This window comes from Ranitomeya variabilis, chromosome 3 (assembly GCF_051348905.1).
Source record: "Ranitomeya variabilis isolate aRanVar5 chromosome 3, aRanVar5.hap1, whole genome shotgun sequence".
NCBI lineage: Eukaryota > Metazoa > Chordata > Amphibia > Anura > Dendrobatidae > Ranitomeya > Ranitomeya variabilis.
In genome coordinates, this window is record NC_135234.1 from 115,186,115 (window position 1) to 115,206,482 (window position 20,368).

Consider the following 20,368-nt stretch of genomic DNA (forward strand, 5'->3'; position numbering starts at 1 on the left):
TGAGAAGCACCTGTATATAAATCCCACTACATTTGTCCGAATGATTCACCAGAGGTTCCAAGCATCCTTCTACAGCTGGCAGCTAGGAGTGGCATGTTGTTCAGCTGACCGTTGCAGTACCTGATTCTCTAAATCTCCCAAGAGCTGACTTTCCCAGCATTGTATCAGTACATGGCAGTTTTACAGGAGCACTATGCTTGGTAGCCTGGCAGCTTTTAATAGGGCTTCTTCGGACAGGCTTAGTGCTAGCCATTCCTTCTCTCAGATCCCAGGGCCTCTACACTCACACAAAGGCCTCTGGGTTGGGTCAACAGAGTATCTGCTGGCCTGTGGAGCAAGCTGGCAGAAAATTGTCAGAAAGCCGCATCAATACCTGGAGACCTGGGGGTCTGAAACAAAAGCAAACATCAGTCAGAAGAGTGATCGAAATATAGGCCAAGGTCAAACAGGAATCAAACAATCATAATAAAAAATGGATGTAAAAAAAAAACAAAACCTTACCACTAACCTGTTCCACCAACCCTGCTGCTGTTGCGGCATAGCACGCAGTCACTTTAGAAGCCTGATGGAGCCAGAAGTCTCTGCCCAGGGTGAAGAAGGCTAAAGAAGATCTGTGCGACTGGGGAAGGTTAAGTGGCACGTTAAACAAAATGTTGGTCTGCGGGGCGGCAAAACAGTGAGTGGTGAGGTAGTAGTGTTTGTTGACTTGTATTTAAATGAGGTTGGTCTGGTCGGATGGGCATCCTCCTTGCAGGGTCTGTTCCTCCTCTCTGGTAGTAAATTCTGTCCTCCGGCTCTGACTGATGTGGATGACGGGTCCTGCATCATCCATATAGCTGAACGAAGTCTCGCACCTGCTCTGTAACCTCACCGGCCATTCAGGAACACTGTGCTCTGCCCTACTGCGGGCAGAGGAAAGGACATCAATGCGCACGCCCGAAGTAGGGCAGAGCAAAGTGTGCCTGCGCGACCAGCGATGTTACTGCGCAGGCGCAAGACTTTATTCAGCTATGTGGATGACGCAGGACATGTCATCCACATCATTCAGACCTAGAGAACGGCTTTTACTAGCAGAGAGGAGAAAGTCGCAAGGAGGACGCCCATTGGACCAGACCGTCCTCCTTTTAAGTAAAGTGTAGGACCAAATCAAATAGTATTTTTGAGGTGTACAGGTGGAGTCAGAAGGCAATGTAATAATTTGTGAAATGCATGAAAACAGCAGAAAATGTGGTGGCATTTGTTGGAATACTAAAAAACTGGTGGCAGGTTTCCTTTAAAGCCAGAGGCTGCTGGGGAGATTAACATTCATTTCCTCCCAGCAGCTGTGTTTTCAATGCGGCTGCCGCTTAACTTTGGAGCTCCATTAACCTCCATATTAAACCCATATTTGCTGGTTAATAGCATTTTTTTTTACATGACGATTCCCTTCAAAGAAGGCTGTGTGCTAACTTTACTGGGTTCTGCAGTTTTGATTAGAAACATTTTTATCTCCTGCAGATTTACTAGTTCTCTGAATGCCGAGATCTGTATAACCTGCCCGCACCACTGACTGGCATCTTTGTGTACACTGTACATAGGCAGACAGCTGCCAATCAGTGGCTGGAGTGGGGATAGGGGTGGGGTTGTCTACGTGGGAGTAGGCAAAGTAGTCCCCTAGTGAATTTTTTTTTTTTTTTTAGGTTTATGAAAGTGATTTTTTTTTATTTTTTTTTTTTAACTACAGTAGCTTGCAAAAATATATACATCCACACACAGGCATTTTTCGTGTTGTACTACCTCACGCCATGGAATTTTACGGTTTGTGTTTTTTTAAGGTTTGCATCAGTTCATGTAAAGAACATACCTACAACTGTGAACATTTTTTTTTCTTTTTATTGTGAAGCAAACAATAGGATACAATAACTGAAAACTCCAATGTGCATAGCTATTCACCCCTCTAAAGACAGTACTTTTGTAGAGCCTCCTTTTGTGGCAATTACAGATGCAAGTCACTTTGGATAAGTCTCTGAGCTTTCCACATCTAGCCACTGGTATTTTTGCCCATTCCTCATTGCAAAACTGCTCCATCTCCTTCAAATTTGCTGTTCACCAGAGGTAGCCATCTACGCTGCTCAAAAAAATAAATGGAACACTCAAATAACACATCCTAGATATCACTGAATGAAATATTCCAGTTGCAAATCTTAATTCATTCCATAGTGGAATGCCCTGAGAACAATAAAACACAAAAATGATCAATGTAAATCAAAATTAATATCTCATGGAGGTCTGGATTTGAAATGATACTCAAAAACAAAGTGGAAAATCAAATTAGAAGCTTATCCAACGTGACATTGGTGGATGGTGTGAGACATGATGTCCCAAATGTGTTCACTCTGATTCAGGTCTGGGGAACGGGCGGGCCAGTCCATAGCTTCAATGCCGTCATCTTGCAGGAACTGCTGACACACTCCAGCCACATGAGGTCTGGCATTGTCCTGCATTAGGAGGAACCCAGGGCCAACCACACCAGCATATGGTCTCACAAGGGGTCTGAGGATCTCATCTCGGTACCTAATGGCAGTCAGGCTACCTCTGGCAAGCACATGGAGGTCTGTACGGCCCTCTTAAGAAATGCCACCCCACACCATTACTGACCCACTGCCAAACTGGTCATGCTGAAGGATGTTGCAGGCAGCAGATCGCTCTCCGCGGCATCTCCAGACTCTGTCACGTCTGTCACGTGCTCAGTATGAACCTGCTTTCATCTGTGAAGCACACAGGGCTCCTGTGGCAAATTTGCCAATCCTGGTGTTCTGCGGCAAATGCCAAGTGTCCTGCATGGTGTTGGGCTGTGAGCACAACCCCCATCTGTGGACGTTGGGCACTCAGACCATCCTCATGGAGTTGGTTTCTAATCGTTTGTGCAGACACGTACATTTTTGGCCTGCTGGAGGTCATTTTGCAGGGCTCTGGCAGTGCTCCTCCTGTTCCTCCTTTCACAAAGGCTGATGCAGCGGTCCTGCTGCTGGGTTGTTGCCCTCCTTCAGCTCCCTCCACGTCTCCTGGTGTACTGGCCTGTCTCCTGGTAGCGCCTCTGGACACTACACTGACAGACACGGCAAACCTTCTTGCCACAGCTCGCATTGATGTGCCATCCTGGATGAGCTGCACAACCTGAGCCACTTGTGTGGGTTGTAGAGCCCATCTCGTGCTACCACGAGTGTGAAAGCACAACCAACATTCAAAAGTGACCAAAACATCAGCTAGAAAGCATTGGTACTGAGATGTGGTCTGTGGTCCCCAACTGCAGAACCACTCCTTTTATTGAATGTGTCTTGATAATTGCCAATAATTTCCATCTGTTGTCTATTCCATTTGCACAACCGCATGTGAAATGGATTGTCAAACAGTGTTGCTTCCTTCCTTGATTTCACAGAAGTTTTATTTACTTGGAATTATATTCTGTTGTTTAAGTGTTCCCTTTATTTTTTTGAGCAGTGTATATTCAAGTCTGACCATAGATTCTTAATTGGATTAATGTCTGGGCTTTGCCTAGGCCACTCACTCCAAAACATTTACACATTTCCCTTTAACCCACTCAAGTGTTACTGCTAAAGGAAGCTTTGGGTCATTGGGATGGAGGTTCAACCTCCAATAAAACAGTCTCAAATCACTAACAGACTAAAACCAGTTTTGCTCAAGACTATCCCTGTATTGCGCACCATCCATCTTCCCCTAGACACGAACCATTTTCCCTGCCAAAAAACATTCCCACAGCATGATGCTGCCACCACAATGTTTCACTGTGGGATGGTGTTCTTGAGATGATGAGCTGTGTGATTTGGCGACAGACACAGCGTTTACCTTGGAGACCAAAATGTTCAATTTTGGCCTCATCTGACCACAGCTATTTCCTCCATACATTTTGGGGTGTCTCCTACATGTCTTTTGTCACACAAAACAAACCTTACAATTTTTGAGTGAAGGCTTTTAAGTAAATTCTTTTTTTTTCTTCCCTTTTCTTCCATAAAGGCCACCTCTATGGAGCGTATGGTTTATTGTGGTTGTATTGTCAGATACTCCAGGCTCTACTTGGGAACTCGGCAGCCCCTTCATGGTAACATTTGCTCTTTGTGATTCTTCTCTGCCCTCCTGGTGACACAAGTGAACTTCCTGTCACTAAACATGACAATGACTTATGAACGTAATTGTTTGTACCAGAAATTTTTAGAGGCTACATAACAAAAGGGGTGAAAACATATGCACATGCCAATTTTTTTTATTTGATCCCATCAATTTAATTTATGCCTATGTTTTTCTCACTTCACCAACTTAGATTTAGTGCTGATGCATCATACTTGCATTACAAAAATATTTAAACACAGATTGAAATAACAATATAATGTAACAAAATAGGTAAATAGCCAAGGGGGTGAATACTTTTGCAAGCCACTGTATACTAAGCAGCTCGGTAAGTGACACATTGCTGGAATTAGTCTTTACCCCTAAATATTATGCTGCTCTCATTCGGGGTCAAAAACCTTATGACAGATTCCCTTTACCAAATTACTAACTCAACTCTCTGCCATTTTTTGTGATTCTATGAACTGCTTTCTCTCTCTATTTTTTTTTCTTTTTTATGCAAATCCACTGCATAGAAAAATAGATGTAATGACAATATGTTAGCATCCCATTTGTAAACTTGCCTGCAGTTGTCCTACATTACATCCCAGTTTTGATGCTTTCCTCATGGGGTGAACACATCTGTTATTAAATGTACCCTTAAACTAATATCAAATTCACTTCGCATCTGCTATGAGGTCAGTAAAATTACTACCATGCTAATATATACATATACGTGATGGAATGCCTCTAATATCCCTTTTCCTGAGCATATTTTTAATAATAATGATGTAAGAGAGCATCATGATATTGCATGTAGCCACCTCATCAATACTTTACAGTATAGTCCAGTACACTACAATTTTTTTTTATTTATTTATTTTTTTAAGGATGTTAATTTATTTTATTATATTGTATAGATGATAATGCTTCATTTTTTATACAAACCCTCAAAATTACCTTCTCACCTACCTCAGCCATAATTAATGCGAAGGAGCTGACCTCCGGTTCTTGGCAGTGGCCGCTGTATAGTGATTGGATGTGTGCTTTTCAGCTCCATTCAATGTTTATATGCAACCATAGCTAATACCAGCTGATCACTTTGGGAGAATGTGACCCCCATCAATAAGGGATAGGTCATGAGTGACACAGGCGTAGCTAGGGTTTTGGTCGAGGTGGGGGGACTTCTGAGTGGGCCTCTAACCAGGTATCCCTGATTACCACTATGGTGGCACATCCTAATAGTGGATGTAGGAGAGCCTCAGCAGATGTCCGGGCTGTTACTGAAAATAATCTCTACAAAGACCAATATTGATATTACTGCCATATGGTGACCATATAGTGATAGATAGCGGTGCTGCAGGACATATAAGGGATTACAGTTCCGTTACAGATAGAACGTCCTGTGTAAGTTACATTCTGATGGAATCATATTTTTTTTTTTTTTTTCCTCTGGCCCAGACCGCCCTAACGTCTCCAGCCAGGACTTGTCTGCAGAGATTACAACAAAGACACATTTGACTTCTCACATTTCCTGCACCGTCTCCATCTATTCCCAACCTTCACAAACTCCTCATGTGCTGAACCCCCAATACATATGTGTCACTATTACTGCACCTACTGTGTGGTTCTGTGTGCCATCTATATCGTAAAACTCCCTGAGGAAGGTTAATCCGAAACGTGTGTCGGGGAGGGTGGGAGACGGCGTGGTATACTCTGTATTGCCGACTGGGTATGTATCTTTACTTTTGAAGTATATAGGCTGTCAATTAGGGTTTGTCTTCATTAGGAATTTTCCATTATTTATACTGCAACACTTCTTAGCATGATTTGATGTGCTTTGTATATAGCGTCCCGGCTGCTGAAAGTTACTCTGTTTCATCTCAATATAGCAGTGTTGCCACTCCATATCCCTGCTATTCAGTGTGCCTTGATTACCAATTTTAGCCCTTTGTCTTGCCGTGACTTTTTTGTATTTATTAAAAAATTTTGTAATATGCATTTCAACTATGGACTACTGCACTGGTCTTTGTTTTGTGGTTTTTCTAGTTTTCTATTCAGTGTGTCCCACACTTCCATTTAACCTCTTATATCATCATGATTAGATATTTTGGTAGGAGCCTTGTATGTTTTCCTTGTTTCTATGGTAAAACCCCTGTATAATATAGTAATGCCAGGTGCAAGTGCCCTAGAAAACAGTGCTCATATTTTGCCCCCTAGAAAGTAATAATGCTCTGTGTGCCCCTTTGACAGTCACAATAACCTGAGTTCCCCTATAACAATAAGTGCCCACTTAACATATAATAATGTCCCGAGTCTGCCCCCTGTACAGCTCCCCTATGCACAGTATGATGCGCTTATACACAGTATAGTGCCCCCTCACTGTATATATACTGACCCCTCCTATCTCAGTAATGTAATAATCTGTCTTCACTGATAAAGATTTTACTTGGGAATTTAGAATTTTGAATGTCAAAATAGCTGTTCAATATCCTAAAGAAAATATACCCATGTTTGTATAAGGTATTAAAGGGGTTCTCCCAAAATTACAACTTACCGCCTATTGACAGAATGGGACATAAGTGTCTGCTCCCTGGAGGCCCCACCTTTGGGTCCACCACCTGTCAAGAGAATAAGGGTCTTGTCCCTAATTTGAATGTCCATAGTACTGACAGGCAAATACTGTACTCCACTGTCTCAATCAGTCCTATAGACAGTGAATAAAGTGTCAGCATGTTCTCCAGAGACCTGATCTCATGACTGATGGGGGTCCCAGCCAGGGCCGGACTGGGACTAAAATTCAGCCCTGGCATTTGAAGTCACACAGGCCCACTTGTCGCATGGTGACTGTATAATATCTTTGTACACTTGTAGGCTACAAGAAGTGAGGGGAGTGTAACACGACTATATAACATATAATTACAGCTGTATCCAGCATTACAGCTCAGTCCCCATAGAATGTAATACAGCACAGCCCCCATAGACTATAATACAGCACAGCCCCCATAGACTATAATACAGCACAGCCCCCATAGAATGTAATACAGCACAGCCCCCATAGAATGTAATACAGCACAGCCCCCATAGAATGTAATGCAGGCAGGCAGCCCCCATGGAAAGTAATGCAGGCAGCCCCCATAGAATGTAATGCAGGCAGGCAGCCCCCATAGAAATTAATGCAGGCAGCCCCCCCCAATAGCTCCACAATCCAGTCATCACTCATTGATAAAAAAAAACCAAACACACTACTCACCTCTCTCCTCGTGTCCCGCGCTGCTCCTGGCTCCGGCCTCAGCAGTCGCAGTCTGCCCGCCCGGTCACACAGCAGGTGCGCGATGATATGACGTCATCGCGCACCCGCAGTGTCAGCGGCAGGCAGAGCGGGGAATGATGGGAGAGGGGGCGTCAGCAGACGCTCTCTCCTCCATCATTGCATTCAACTGTACCGGCGTCTATGACGCCGGTATAGTTGAATGCGGGGCCGGGAGTGTGCCGACAGCGGCACATTCGAGCGGCCCACTACTGCCATCGGCCCTTCTGGCATTTGCCAGAACTGCCCTATGGCCAGTCCGGCCCTGGTCCCAGCGATCAAACACGGATCACCTATCCTGTGAATAAGTGGTAAGCTTTAAGTAAAAAATGATACAACATTGGTGCACTGTGGGTATTGTAGCTGTTTGCATAGCCAGTCACTTATTCACTTTATATAAGAGCAGACGCTGCCGTAATAGAGCTTCGTGGCCTCAAATTGGCCCTTACTAAATAGTGTTCTCATTACTCAACACTTACAAGATCTCTGCTCAATGTCAGCAGATGGAGACAACTAATGGCTCAGCCAATACATCCTCGTTCCTTCACTTCTTATTATGCCATGAAGTTTCCTTATTTACAGACAACCCTTAAATCTAATTTTCTACCAAATAATTATGAAGATGTTTAAGGAGTTCGACTCACCCGTTGTGGGTGTCACGTCTTCAGGGTATTTATTTAGCTGTCTGTCTGGGAGTTTCTGGAGGTACGTTACATTTCGACACATAATCAATGTTCATTTACTGGAGATTGGCTGTGATACAATGCTTGAATTCATTTTTGGTCTTATTTACCGCTAATCATTACAATAAGCTTATTATAGGTATAATATACCTGGCTTCAGCATTTATTTAACTTTTCTTTCCAGTTGCAGCGCTACGGCTTTAACTTGTTTCATGGTTTGGACGGCAGCGCCGGAATGCTGGAAATTGCTAAGAAGAAAGATTTGTATCTGGAGCTGAAGCAGAGCATGCTGGGACAGGAACAATTGCCGTATCATTCTGGTAAAAAAGAAAAAAAAGTGTTGTAGAGAGAGGTTAAAGGAGTTATTTGAAACTTTAAGATTATCTATCTTTAGTGTATATGCAGCGCCCCCACTGTCGCAGGGCCGAGGGGTACCCGGTACCGGGCCTCTGAGTCTCTGCTCTGGGGTTGTCACGGTGGCTAGACCCGGTCCGTGACCCTGCTGAGGGGCGCACAATGAGGCCGGCGTCACACTGGCGAGTTTTACGGACGTAAGAGCGCAGAAACTACGTCCGTAAAACTCGCATAACATACGGCACAATTATTCTCAATGGGGCTGCTCCTATTAGCCGTATATTACGGTTCAGTATTATACGGCTTTCTACGGCCGTACAAAATCGCAGCATGCTGCGTTTGTCAGCGTACTGCGCAAAAAAATCGCCAATGAAAGTCTATGGGGGCGTGAAAAATACGGATTCCACACTGACCAGCAGTGTGACTTGCGAGAAATACGCAGCGGTGTTAGTGAAAAGTCGGTAATTCAATTGCCGGCTTTTAATTTCTCCTGCACAAACCCGACAGGATATGAGACATGGTTTACATACAGTAAACCATCTCATATCCCCTTTTTTTTTGCATATTCCACATTACTAATGTTAGTAGTGTGTATGTGCAAAATTTCAGCGCTGTAGCTGCTGAAATAAAGGGTTAAATGGCGGAAAAAATTGGCGTGGGCTCCCGCGCAATTTTCTCCGCCAGAATGGTAAAGCCAGTGACTGAGGGCAGATATTAATAGCCAGGAGAGGGTCCTTGGTTATTGGCCCCCCCGTGGCTAAAAATATCTGCCCCCAGCCACCCCAGAAAAGGCACATCTGGAAGATGCGCCTATTCTGGCACTTGGCCACTCTCTTCCCACTCCCTGTAGCGGTGGGATATGGGGTAATGAAGGGTTAATGCCACCTTGCTATTGGAAGGTGACATTAAGCCAGATTAATAATGGAGAGGCGTCAATTATGACACCTATCCATTATTAATCCAATTGTAGGAAAGGGTTAAAAAACACACACACACATGATTTAAAAGTATTTTAATGAAAAAAACACAGCGGTTGTTGTAATAATTTATTGTACTCTCAGTCCATCAGGAACACCCTCGCTTGGAAAAATAATAAACGCACAAGATACATACCTTCTGCTGTCAGATCAGGTCCCACGAAGTAATCCATCTGAAGGGGTTAACTAATATTACAGGCAGAGCTGCGATAATCCACTCGCTCTGCCTGTAATCCCCGGGTGCTGAAAGGAAAGCAGTGATCTATACTTACATTCAGTTGCGGTGATGCGCCCCTGCTGGATGTTCTCATGAACTGCAGCCTGGGAACTTTTTCCCACGCTACAGGTCATATGAGGACATCCACCAGGGGGCGCATCACCGCGAATGAATGAAATGTAGGTCAATGACCTACATTTCCTTCAGTCGCGGTGATGCGCCCCCTGGTGGATGTCCTCATATGACCTGTAGCGTGGGAAAAAGTTCCCAGGCTGCAGTTCATGAGAACATCCAGCAGGGGCGCATCACCGCAACTGAATGTAAGTATAGATCACTGCTTTCCTTTCAGCACCCGGGGATTACAGGTACGAGCGAGCGGTTTATCGCAGCTCTGCCTGTAATATTAGTTAACCCCTTCAGATGGATTACTTCGTGGGACCTGATCTGACAGCAGAAGATATGTATCTTGTGCGTTTATTATTTTTCCAAGCGAGGGTGTTCCTGATGGACTGAGAGTACAATAAATTATTACAACAACCGCTGTGTTTTTTTCATTAAAATACTTTTAAATCATGTGTGTGTGTGTTTTTTAACCCTTTCCTACAATTGGATTAATAATGGATAGGTGTCATAATTGACGCCTCTCCTTTATTAATCTGGCTTAATGTCACCTTCCAATAGCAAGGTGGCATTAACCCTTCATTACCCCATATCCCACCGCTACAGGGAGTGGGAAGAGAGTGGCCAAGTGCCAGAATAGGCGCATCTTCCAGATGTGCCTTTTCTGGGGTGGCTGGGGGCAGATGTTTTTAGCCACGGGGGGGCCAATAACCAAGGACCCTCTCCTGGCTATTAATATCTGCCCTCAGTCACTGGCTTTACCATTCTGGCGGAGAAAATTGCGCGGGAGCCCACGCCAATTTTTTCCGCCATTTAACCCTTTATTTCAGCAGCTACAGCGCTGAAATTTTGCACATACACACTACTAACATTAGTAGTGTGGAATATGCAAAAAAAATGGGGATATGAGATGGTTTACTGTATGTAAACCATGTCTCATATCCTGTCGGGTTTGTGCAGGAGAAATGAGAAGCCGGCAATTGAATTACCGGCTTTTAACACATATCGCGCTGAATGAAATCTAAATACAGAATATATATATATGTGTCTCAATGACATATATATATATATATATACTGTATATATGTTTTCCCGAACATTTGAGCACATAAATCCATTAGATGTCGGTTTTGCAAGCCTGCGCGAAAATCTCGCAGTACGGATGCCATACGGATTACATACGGAGGATGCCATGCGCAAAATACGCTGACACACCCTGACTACGGATCACTATTTTGGGAACATTTCACCGTATTTCGGCCGTATTACGGCCGTAAAATACGGACCGTATTGTCTTACGCCGAGTGTGACGCCGGCCTGAAAGGACGTGGTTTGATGATGATGTTATGGTGCGGTGAAGTGCCGGTCGCGGTAAATAACGAGGACACCAGGTTGCAGTCTCTTTACCTCTTTACTGAAGGCTTCAGGGTCCTCAGTCTGGAATACGGTTAACCAGGCTGCGCAAGTCCGGCCGGTCCGATGGCACCTCCAGAGTTCCCTTTGCAGGTGGAAATCTGTGCCTACCTTCCTGCGCTTGTGTGTTGTGGTCCTCCCCTGCTGTGCTTACGGGATAGTACCCACAACTGTTGTGTCTGTTTCTCGTGTTCCCTCACAACTCGATTCTGATGTTCTCCCTCTACGTCCCCCTGATCTTACGGTTAGGACGCACCCGTATGACGGGGAGGCTCGGAGCTCTTCCGGGACTCCAGCGTCACCCCACTCCTGTTGTTACCCCCCTGTGTCTTCCTGGGGCTGGGTGAGACAGCCCGCCTGTAACTGACTGTCCTGCCGTAGGTTTGAAGTTTGGCTTGGAGCTCAATACTTCCTCGGCGTTCCGGCCACCGGTTATGCGCCTCAGTAGGATGTTGCCTCGTCTTGCAGCACGACTCCTACTGGTATTTCTCCTTGTTGCGTTGATCTCGTTTCTCACTCAGCACAATAAACCTCGCTTCTTGTCCTTTCTTGGGGTACCGCCGCTATATCGTTCAGGCGCGGTCCCGTAACGTTCTCTCTGGTTGCTAGGCCTCTGTCAGGATCCCACCCCTGACAGGGACCCCTCTGAATCTTCCCCTACAACACCCTCTGCCACAAGGTCTTTCCATGGTTCCAACCCAGTCAGCTTTCTCTTCTCACTTCCTGCCTAACCCCCAGTTTTACCAGACTGTGAGGAGTGGCCTAATAAATAGAACCCTTAGCTCCCCCTGGAGGCCAGACTATGAAGTGTATTGGTGTCTGTGATACCTGGTCAGATGAACTCCTTCAGTGCCATCAGACGTACCATAGCCCCCCTTAGCGGCGGAGCCACAGTACTGCAACGACCAGGACTCTGGGGCGCTGCATATACTGTCGGTATCAGAAGGGTTGAGTACCCCTATCAATCAGCTGTTAAGCTGATCTGCGGAGATGTAGAGTCAGACCTCCTCCATTTTTTTTTTTTTAAATTGGTGGTTTATTAGTTCTTAAGTCCCACATTAGGCCTTTAAGAGAGAGAACCTTTTGTGCAGGCTGTGTAGCTCCAAATGGGTCATATGGGCACAAGGTTTTCACATGGACATGAAAGATTTTAAGTCCCTGCATTGTTAACTCGACTCCATGTATGGAACTGTGCTAATGAATTTAATTAACAGTGATCTAGAGGAATGCTCTGGGGAGTGGCGATTTAGAGCAACGCTCTGGGGAGTGGCGATTTAGAGCAACGCTCTGGGGAGTGGCGATTTAGAGCAAGCTCTGATCATCACTTCATTCATAACAAATTAGTTGTTGGACAGCAATAGGTCCATAATGTTATATTGAAGGGGCTGTCTTTCATCTCTGTCAACCACTGTAGCCCAACATTTTCCAATTTGGCCACAACCAACAAGGGAAGCACCAAATTGTTGAAGATTTGCCCATCAATGGCGATTTATTTTGCTCTCTGAACAGAAAGCACCTATGAAACACCAGATTATATTGTAATATTTCCGTGAAAAAAAACGATTATAAAAATATTACACAGTTCAAGCGACCCTCTACCCTGGGACTAAAAATTGGCTATAAATTTCAATATATATATATATATATAATAGTTATTATTATTATTTATTATTATTGCACCTTTTATTCCATGGTGCTTTACAAGTGAAAAATTATACTGCTTGTCGCCCTTCGTCTGCCTCCTCCACTGAGAACGACATTCTGTTCCAAATGCCTCAAGATGTCCACCGCAAGGGGTATGGGAGCGGTAAAATGGTTAACCTAAAACATGCCATTCCTATTCTGTGAGCTAAGACAAGGCACGGTGAGGGCATGTTTCATATGGTTCATACTTACTCCTGCTCTCTCCATGACACTACAGAGGCTATTTTGAAAGCAGGAATCAGCTGGAGGCAAACAGAAGGCACCAGGTAGATAAATAAGTACAGGCCCTTTAAAGCCACCAAATAGCTTTAATTATTCTAAGGCAGGGGTTACTTGGACACTTATGTAGTATAACTTTCGGTAACTGCTGATAATGGTAGACAATTGGAAACTTGTGCTCCAGCCTAATATTCCCAACATTAAGATGTCATGTACATAGAGCCCCTTAGGATCCATGCTTAAAGTAGTAGGTGGTCAATATGCCGATGTGACATATTCTTCCCTAAAAAACAGAACAGTGATGTAATACAACTACTCATGGAACACGGTCAGATTTTTTTCTTTTTTCTCCGTCAGATTCATACTTTAACTTCCGTATTTAATTAAAGGTATACAAAATACATATGGTCCTATAAACTGGTAGTGTAAGGAGGTTGCTTTCCCTGCTCCTTACCTGGAACCACTTAGTCAGACAGCTGGGTTGTGGGGGGGGAAGACTTTCTGCCCTGGACAGAAGGGACCATGTGACTGCTGGGGGCAGAGAGGAAGAGAGGGGTGTGGTCAGAAAAGAGCGGGAGAGCAGAGCGCGCGGGACAGAGGGGACAGCGCACCAGAGAGAGAGCAGACTGCAGCGGAGCTCCCCGAAAGAGTGCTCCCCGTGAGGGTGCTGAGGCTGAGATACCAGCCGTAGTGAAGGCTGGATGTGAGAGTGTGGACTTGGAAGCCTCTGTAATCAGAGAAGACGTATCCCCTGACAGTGACCTGAGCGTGCAGCCCCGGTGACCGCAGTGACAAGCCAGGACCCCTGAGTGTGACAAGTAAACTGCTCAGTGTGTGTGTGTAGCATTGCTACTGCAGAGAGACTGCCAGGCTAATATACAGAGACTGTGCAGCAGAGAGGCTGTGTTACTTCCTGCTTCCAGCTTCACTGGGAGAAAAGACTGCAAAGACTTAACCCCGGAGTCTCCAGTTCCCAGAAGACAGAGGAGAGACTTCAGGATCTCAAGCGCTGCTGGTGACTGGAGGGTTCTTATTCCAACGTGGGTACAGTCAGGACCTCCCTGGACTGATAAGTTACAATAACACTCGTTAACCATTTCGATTCTACTTAACTGATTACTGTTTGCTTTATCTCTATTTACCCCCTGTTTACTCCCTGCAAGGAGAATCTTACTCCTGTTAATAAATTCCCCTCAACAGTTGGTCTGTCTGTTCCATGGTGACATACTCTACCCTGCACTCTATTACAGTAGCATACAAATTGCAATTACTCACAGTGGTGTACATGCGTTCTTAGGAAGTAATTAAAGAAGATATAGTGGGCGTGCAGAGAGCCACAGAAATATCTCGACAAAACTGCATGGCGTACCTTTGTTGTAATGATTTAGGCCTTTAACAGACAGTAGATCAGTGTTCCCCAAGTCCGGTCCTCAAGAGCCACCAAAAGGTCATGTTTTCAGTATTTCCTTAGTATTGCACAGGTAATAATTGCATCACCTGCACAGGCAATATTTCCATCACCTGTACAATATTAAGGAAACCCTGAAAACATGACCTGCTGGTGGTTCATGAGGACCGGAGTTGGGGAACACTGCAGTAGATCCATAGTATGATAACGGTGCTACTGAACCATTCCCTGTAAAAACCTGCACTAGTGATCAGAGAGTATGCTCATTATTCGAGTTTCTCCGAGCATGCTCGGGTGGTCTCCGAGTATTTCAGCGTGCTCGAAGATTTAGTTTGTCACCGTAGCTGTATGATTTGCGGCTGCTAGACAGCTTGAATACATGTGGGGGGGTTTCCTGTTTGTTAGGAAATCCCCACATGTATTCAAGCTGTCTAGCAGCCGCAAATCATGCAGCTACGGTGACATAAACTAACTCTCCAAGCACGCCGAAATACTCTGAGACCACCCGAGCATGCTAAAAAACTCGAGTAACGAGCATACTCGCTCATCACTAAACCTGCACACATTTAATGTGTATGTTCTGCAGCATTGCAGTAGCATTTCCTCTGTGTTTAGGCTTTAAAATCTGAATATATTTCATGATAAAATATTTTCGGAATTGTATTGAATTATACAGGGTGAAATCTACAATGAATTCCACACAATGAATGGACAGACTGAGGATTGGAAAATCCAAACCGCAGGTCAATTTACGTTTGGAAAATTTACCCAACGCGTCAATGAGATTTAAAAATCTCAACTTTTATATTTGTACACTTAAATCCACACAGAAAATCTGCCCCAAACATGCACCATCTGATGTATGCCACTATGCATATAATGACCTATGTCGTTTATTGTCTAGGTTAAAAAAATATACACTACATGGGGTACTTTTTTGTTGTCTTTTTTTTTAACTTTTTTACTGGATGGCTCTGAGTAGACTAGCAGGCTTAATGCATCCTTACAGATGGGAAATGAAATTAACTATTCAAATGCTCATCAGACTAACCGTATGTCATGACTATCAGATATTTATGTAATAATGAGTATCAGACCATGATGAAATTTACCAATAACTTTACACCTTGTTTGTTTTCAGATAATTATGATGCAGTTATTATAGTAGGAGCCCTCAGTGATGGACAGGTCCCGGTATCGGTACTTCCCGAACTGATTCGTGTCACAAGACCAGGTGAGAGTATAAATACTAGGGGCCTGACTCCTTAAGAATTGCATTGTACATGTCAATCTAGTGAAGTCATTTCGTGAGTAGGATGCTTCGAATTTATTAACATACACTCTACTTAATGAATTTGGCTCATCTTCTTAGTGCTAGGCGTCTGCTTGCAACACACCAGAAAACTTGGTAGTCTGGAACTTGGGTAACATTTGCAATGAGTTATGCCAAGAAAGTGGCATAATTTTCCATAAGTTGGCTGAGCGGGCGCTGCCGCTCCCCATTTTGCCCATACGCCGCCTACTTTGGAACTGGCCTGGGATGACAAAAGTTTACCTTTTTCTTTGATGTTTTTGCCTGTACTTACCGATGTGCCCATCCTAAATCATGAGTTTGAAAAAGTTATGCAATTTGTCATGACATAAAATCAATATAATCTTTTACCATCCAGCAAAATGTTTATATGTTAAATGTGTGAGCCTATTGGTGACAGATGTGCCACAAATGACATGCCTTTCCAATGACATCACAATCCACTGAGGCTTGAAATTGGCTGCAGTGGTCAGGTGACTGAAGAACAGTCATAATTTCCTGTCCGAAAGCTTCCTATGGACCACTGGATGGATTCATGCTGGCGATGGATGCAGGGAAGTTGATTCTTTTGAGTATATCTCATTTAGTTATGTAAAACCATCCCTGCTGTTTGTCAATTTTAAATAGGTGTATGTGTATATCTATCTGAATCACAACCTTTCCAAAACTGAACTTCTGCATCTGCCAACTACTAAACTCCCTAAATCTGACCTCTCCCCCTCCGTGGGTGGCACCACAATAACACCTAGGCAGCAGTCTGGGTGTTATGTTGAACATCAATCTTTCCTTCACCTCCCATATACAATCTCTTGCCCGCTTGTGCCGCTTACACCTAAAGAACATCTCTAGAATCCGCCCTTTTCTCACCATGGAGACACAAAACCCCTCACTGTTGCCCTGATCCACTCTCGCCTTGACTACTGTAATTCTGTTTTTACTTGGCCTCCCCCTCACTCGACTTTCCCTTCTGCAGTCCATCCTTAATGCAGCAGGCAGGGTCATCTATCTGGCCAATCGTTACCCGGACATTTCCGCTTTGTGCCAGTTATTACACTGGCTGCACATACATTATAGGATCCACTTTAAATTCCGTGTATTCACCCACAAAGCTCACCACAGTGCGGCTCCCCCCTACATCTCCTCCCTCATTTCTGTTTATCAGCCTACCCATTCTCTACGACTAACATCAGCACTAATTGGCACCTCCCACTCCCGCCTCCAATACTTCTCCCGAGTTGCACCAATTCTTTGGAATGCTCTACCCAAGAAATTAGGACTAACCACAACTTACACAGTTTTAGGTGCTCCCTAAAAACACATCTGTTTAGGGCAGTTTATCACGTTCCCTAATCGAAGTCCTTTTTATATATAGCCCATTAACTATTTCTCTGAACATAATCTCTTGATCAAACTGCACCACACCCAAAAGCACTAAAAATATTGGTTGGTGACCAGCATGTGCAGCCTTTATCTATCCCCTGTTCCCTCATGATGGCTGGGCCATCATTGTAAATAAGCCCCTGTGAGTAGTCTCCCCAGACCTCCTTGTAGAATGTAAACTCTTACGAGCAGGGTCGTCTTATTGTTGCGTTAGTTTTTGTATTATCTTTATATATGTCACTTATGACTTGGATATGAACCACTCAAATGTAAGGCGATGTGGAATATGTGGCAAGTAATGTATGAGTCTGCATGTAACGTAATGAGCAAAGTCCTACATATGCTTCTGCTTCTTCTTATTAACTTACTTTTGTGTAGTTATTGATTGTTGTACAAAGAACCTGAGAAGGTCAATAATAAAAGACTGTCATTTATTATGAGACATATACTTAATATTTCCGCTCCACCTTAAACAAAAGACTGTTTTTCTGCCCTTGTGTAGGTGGCTTTGTGTGCATGACCACACGTAGCAACATCTCCAATTTGCAGTACAAGGCTGAACTTGAAAAAGAAATAGTGTCTTTGCAAAGCAAAAGATTGTGGGAACAAGTCTTTTTACAAGAAGTGGAGCAGTGGGAGAAAGCTACGTCAGACAAGGAGATTACTCAAGAAACTGATTATATCCCAGGCGTCATATATATTTTTAGAAAAGTTACCCCTTCCTGTCATTAGTTAATTGTACATGAGCTACCATATATATAATTTTAAATTTTATTGAAATTGTTCAATAAACTGTTGTTCAATAAGCTTATATTTTCTTTTTCTTTTTTCTAAGTCCCAAGGACCGATATACCTTATGTGCAACTGCACAGATGCCCAATATTCATGGGGTGCCATTGTCATGTTTAGGGTTTGCTTACACTAGTGTATTAAACAGACGAGTGCAGTGGGGGGAAAAAATTGCATTGCACTCTGACCAATGTTAGTCAATGAGTTGGTGCAGATCTGCATATTATTTTTTTTTTTCTTCCTCTGCTGTATTCAGCTTGAGAAAAAAATCGCAACATGCTGCGAGTGGCCACGTATATCAGACCAGACTTTCCAATGAAAGTCTATGGGTGTGAAAAAAAAAACGGATGGCAAATGGACCATGCATATGGCGCCCGATTTATACAAATCACAAAGAAAAATTACACAGGATATTCAATCATCCCATGAGAGGAAGTAACCACTTCAGGAAGTGTTGGCACCTTTCCCAAAGTGTTTGTTTTGGTTTTTGTTTTTTCCCCAGGCCAGAACATACAGTTGTGCTGAAAAGTTTACATACCCCGGCAGAATTTTTGCTTTCTTGGCCTTTTTTCAGAGAATGTGAATGATAACGGCAAAACCTTTTTCTCCACTCATGGTTAGTGGTTGGGTGAAGCCATTTATTGTTACACTGTTTTTTCTCTTTTTTTTTTTTTTAAATCCTAATGACATTCCAAAACATCCAAATGACCCTGATCAAAAGTTCACATACCTCATTTCTTAATACCGTGTATTGCCCCTCTAACATCAATGACAGCTTGAAGTCTTTTTGTGGTAGTTGTGAATGAGGTTCTTTATTTTCTCAGATGGTAAAGCTGCACACTCTTCATGGCAAAAAGCCTCCACTTCCTGTAAATTCCTGGGCTGTCTAGCATGAATCTTGCGCTTGAGATCTCCCCAGAATGGCTCAATGATATTGAGGTCAGGTGACTGAGATGGCCACTCCAGAACCTTCACTTTGTTCTGCTGTAGCCAACGACTGTTCGACTTGACCTTGTGTTTTGGATCACTGTCATATTGGAACATCCAAGTATGTCCCATGCACAGCTTCCGGGCTGATGATTGCAAGTTTGCCTCCAGTATTTGCTGATCACATGCTGCATTCATATTTCCTTCAACTTTGACCAGGTTTCCTGTGCCTTTGTAGCTCACACATCCCCAAAACATCAGAGATCCACCTTCGTGCTTTACATTAGGACTGTTGTTCCTTTCTTCATAGGCCTTGTTGACCTCTCTCTCCAAGTGTAACGTTTATGGTTGTGGCCAAAAACTTCAATTTTGGTCTCATCACTCCAAATTATCTTGTTCCAGAAGTTTTGAGGCTTGTCTTGTGTTATTTTGCATATTGTAGGTGAGATACTTTGTGGCATTTGCACAGTAATGGCTTTCTTCTGGCGACTCGACCATGCAGCCCATTTTTCTTCAAGTGCCTCCTTATTGTGAATCTTGAAACAGCCACACCAAGAGAGAGTCCTGTATTTCAGCTGATGTTGTTTGTGAGTTTTTCTTTGCACCCCGAACAATTTTCCTTACCTTTTTATTAGCCACTCAAACACATTTGCATCAACTTCTGTACATGTTATCAGGCCAAAATCACCAGGGTATGTGAACTTTTGATCAGTCATTTAGATGTTTTGGGTTGTCATTATGATTTTAAAAAGAGAAAACACAGTAGTTTGACAATAAATTGCTTCACCCAACCACTAACCATGAGTGGAGAAAGTTTTGGTGTTTATCATTCATATTCTCTGAAAAAGGCCAAGAAAGCAAAAATTCTGCTGGGGTATGTAAACTTTTGAGGACCAACTATACATGCCTCCATGGAGAACAGCAGAACATGTCTTGGCAAATCAATGTTGAGATGCAACTGGTCCTCGTACAAGAGTGTCCTGAACTATGGGACACTAGTGACTGTGGGTATGTCAACAAGGTGAAGTGGATTGTGTCACGCTCATGGACCTATATATGCCATAAGATAAACCAACAGTATGACGCCATCCCACGGGATGTCCAAATTGGAATTGGTAAGTTTGTTTTTTTTTCTCAAAAAAAGTATTGTTTCCTACCCTCATATCTGTCCCACATATGTTATATTGAATACCATTACGGTATATCTACTTACAGTTCATTTATAGGCATTGATTTTGCCCACTGTACCTAATGCCACATCCAACATCATGCAACACGTCTAACACACTGCACATACCCCGACATGTGCAAGCTTATTGTACTGATACTTAACAAAGACCTTCCTATGTAATTTGTGGTTTTGCTAATCACAACTTCTCTATATAATGTTGCACATTCCCAAATGACCAATTACGTATTGTTCTCTTTCTTATTTTCAGACAGGTAATCTA

The 20,368-nt window shown here is 43.5% G+C and overlaps 1 protein-coding gene across 4 annotated transcripts in view; it reads left to right on the top strand.

The window, feature by feature from the left end:
• METTL27 (methyltransferase like 27) overlaps positions 1 to 18,009 on the top strand; it is a 129,080-nt gene extending 111,071 nt beyond the window's left edge. For 3 of the 4 annotated variants that reach the window (XM_077294548.1, XM_077294549.1, XM_077294551.1), the window contains exons 4-6: positions 8,282 to 8,417; positions 15,651 to 15,743; positions 17,704 to 18,002. In XM_077294548.1, coding sequence (XP_077150663.1) covers positions 8,282 to 8,417; positions 15,651 to 15,743; positions 17,704 to 17,933 — 459 coding nt within the window. In that variant the 3' untranslated portion in view covers positions 17,934 to 18,002. Of the gene's footprint in view, positions 1 to 8,281; positions 8,418 to 15,650; positions 15,744 to 17,703 lie in introns of all 4 variants that reach the window. The other variant, XM_077294552.1, reaches the window with a different exon arrangement.
• The last annotated feature ends 2,359 nt before the right edge of the window (positions 18,010 to 20,368 follow it).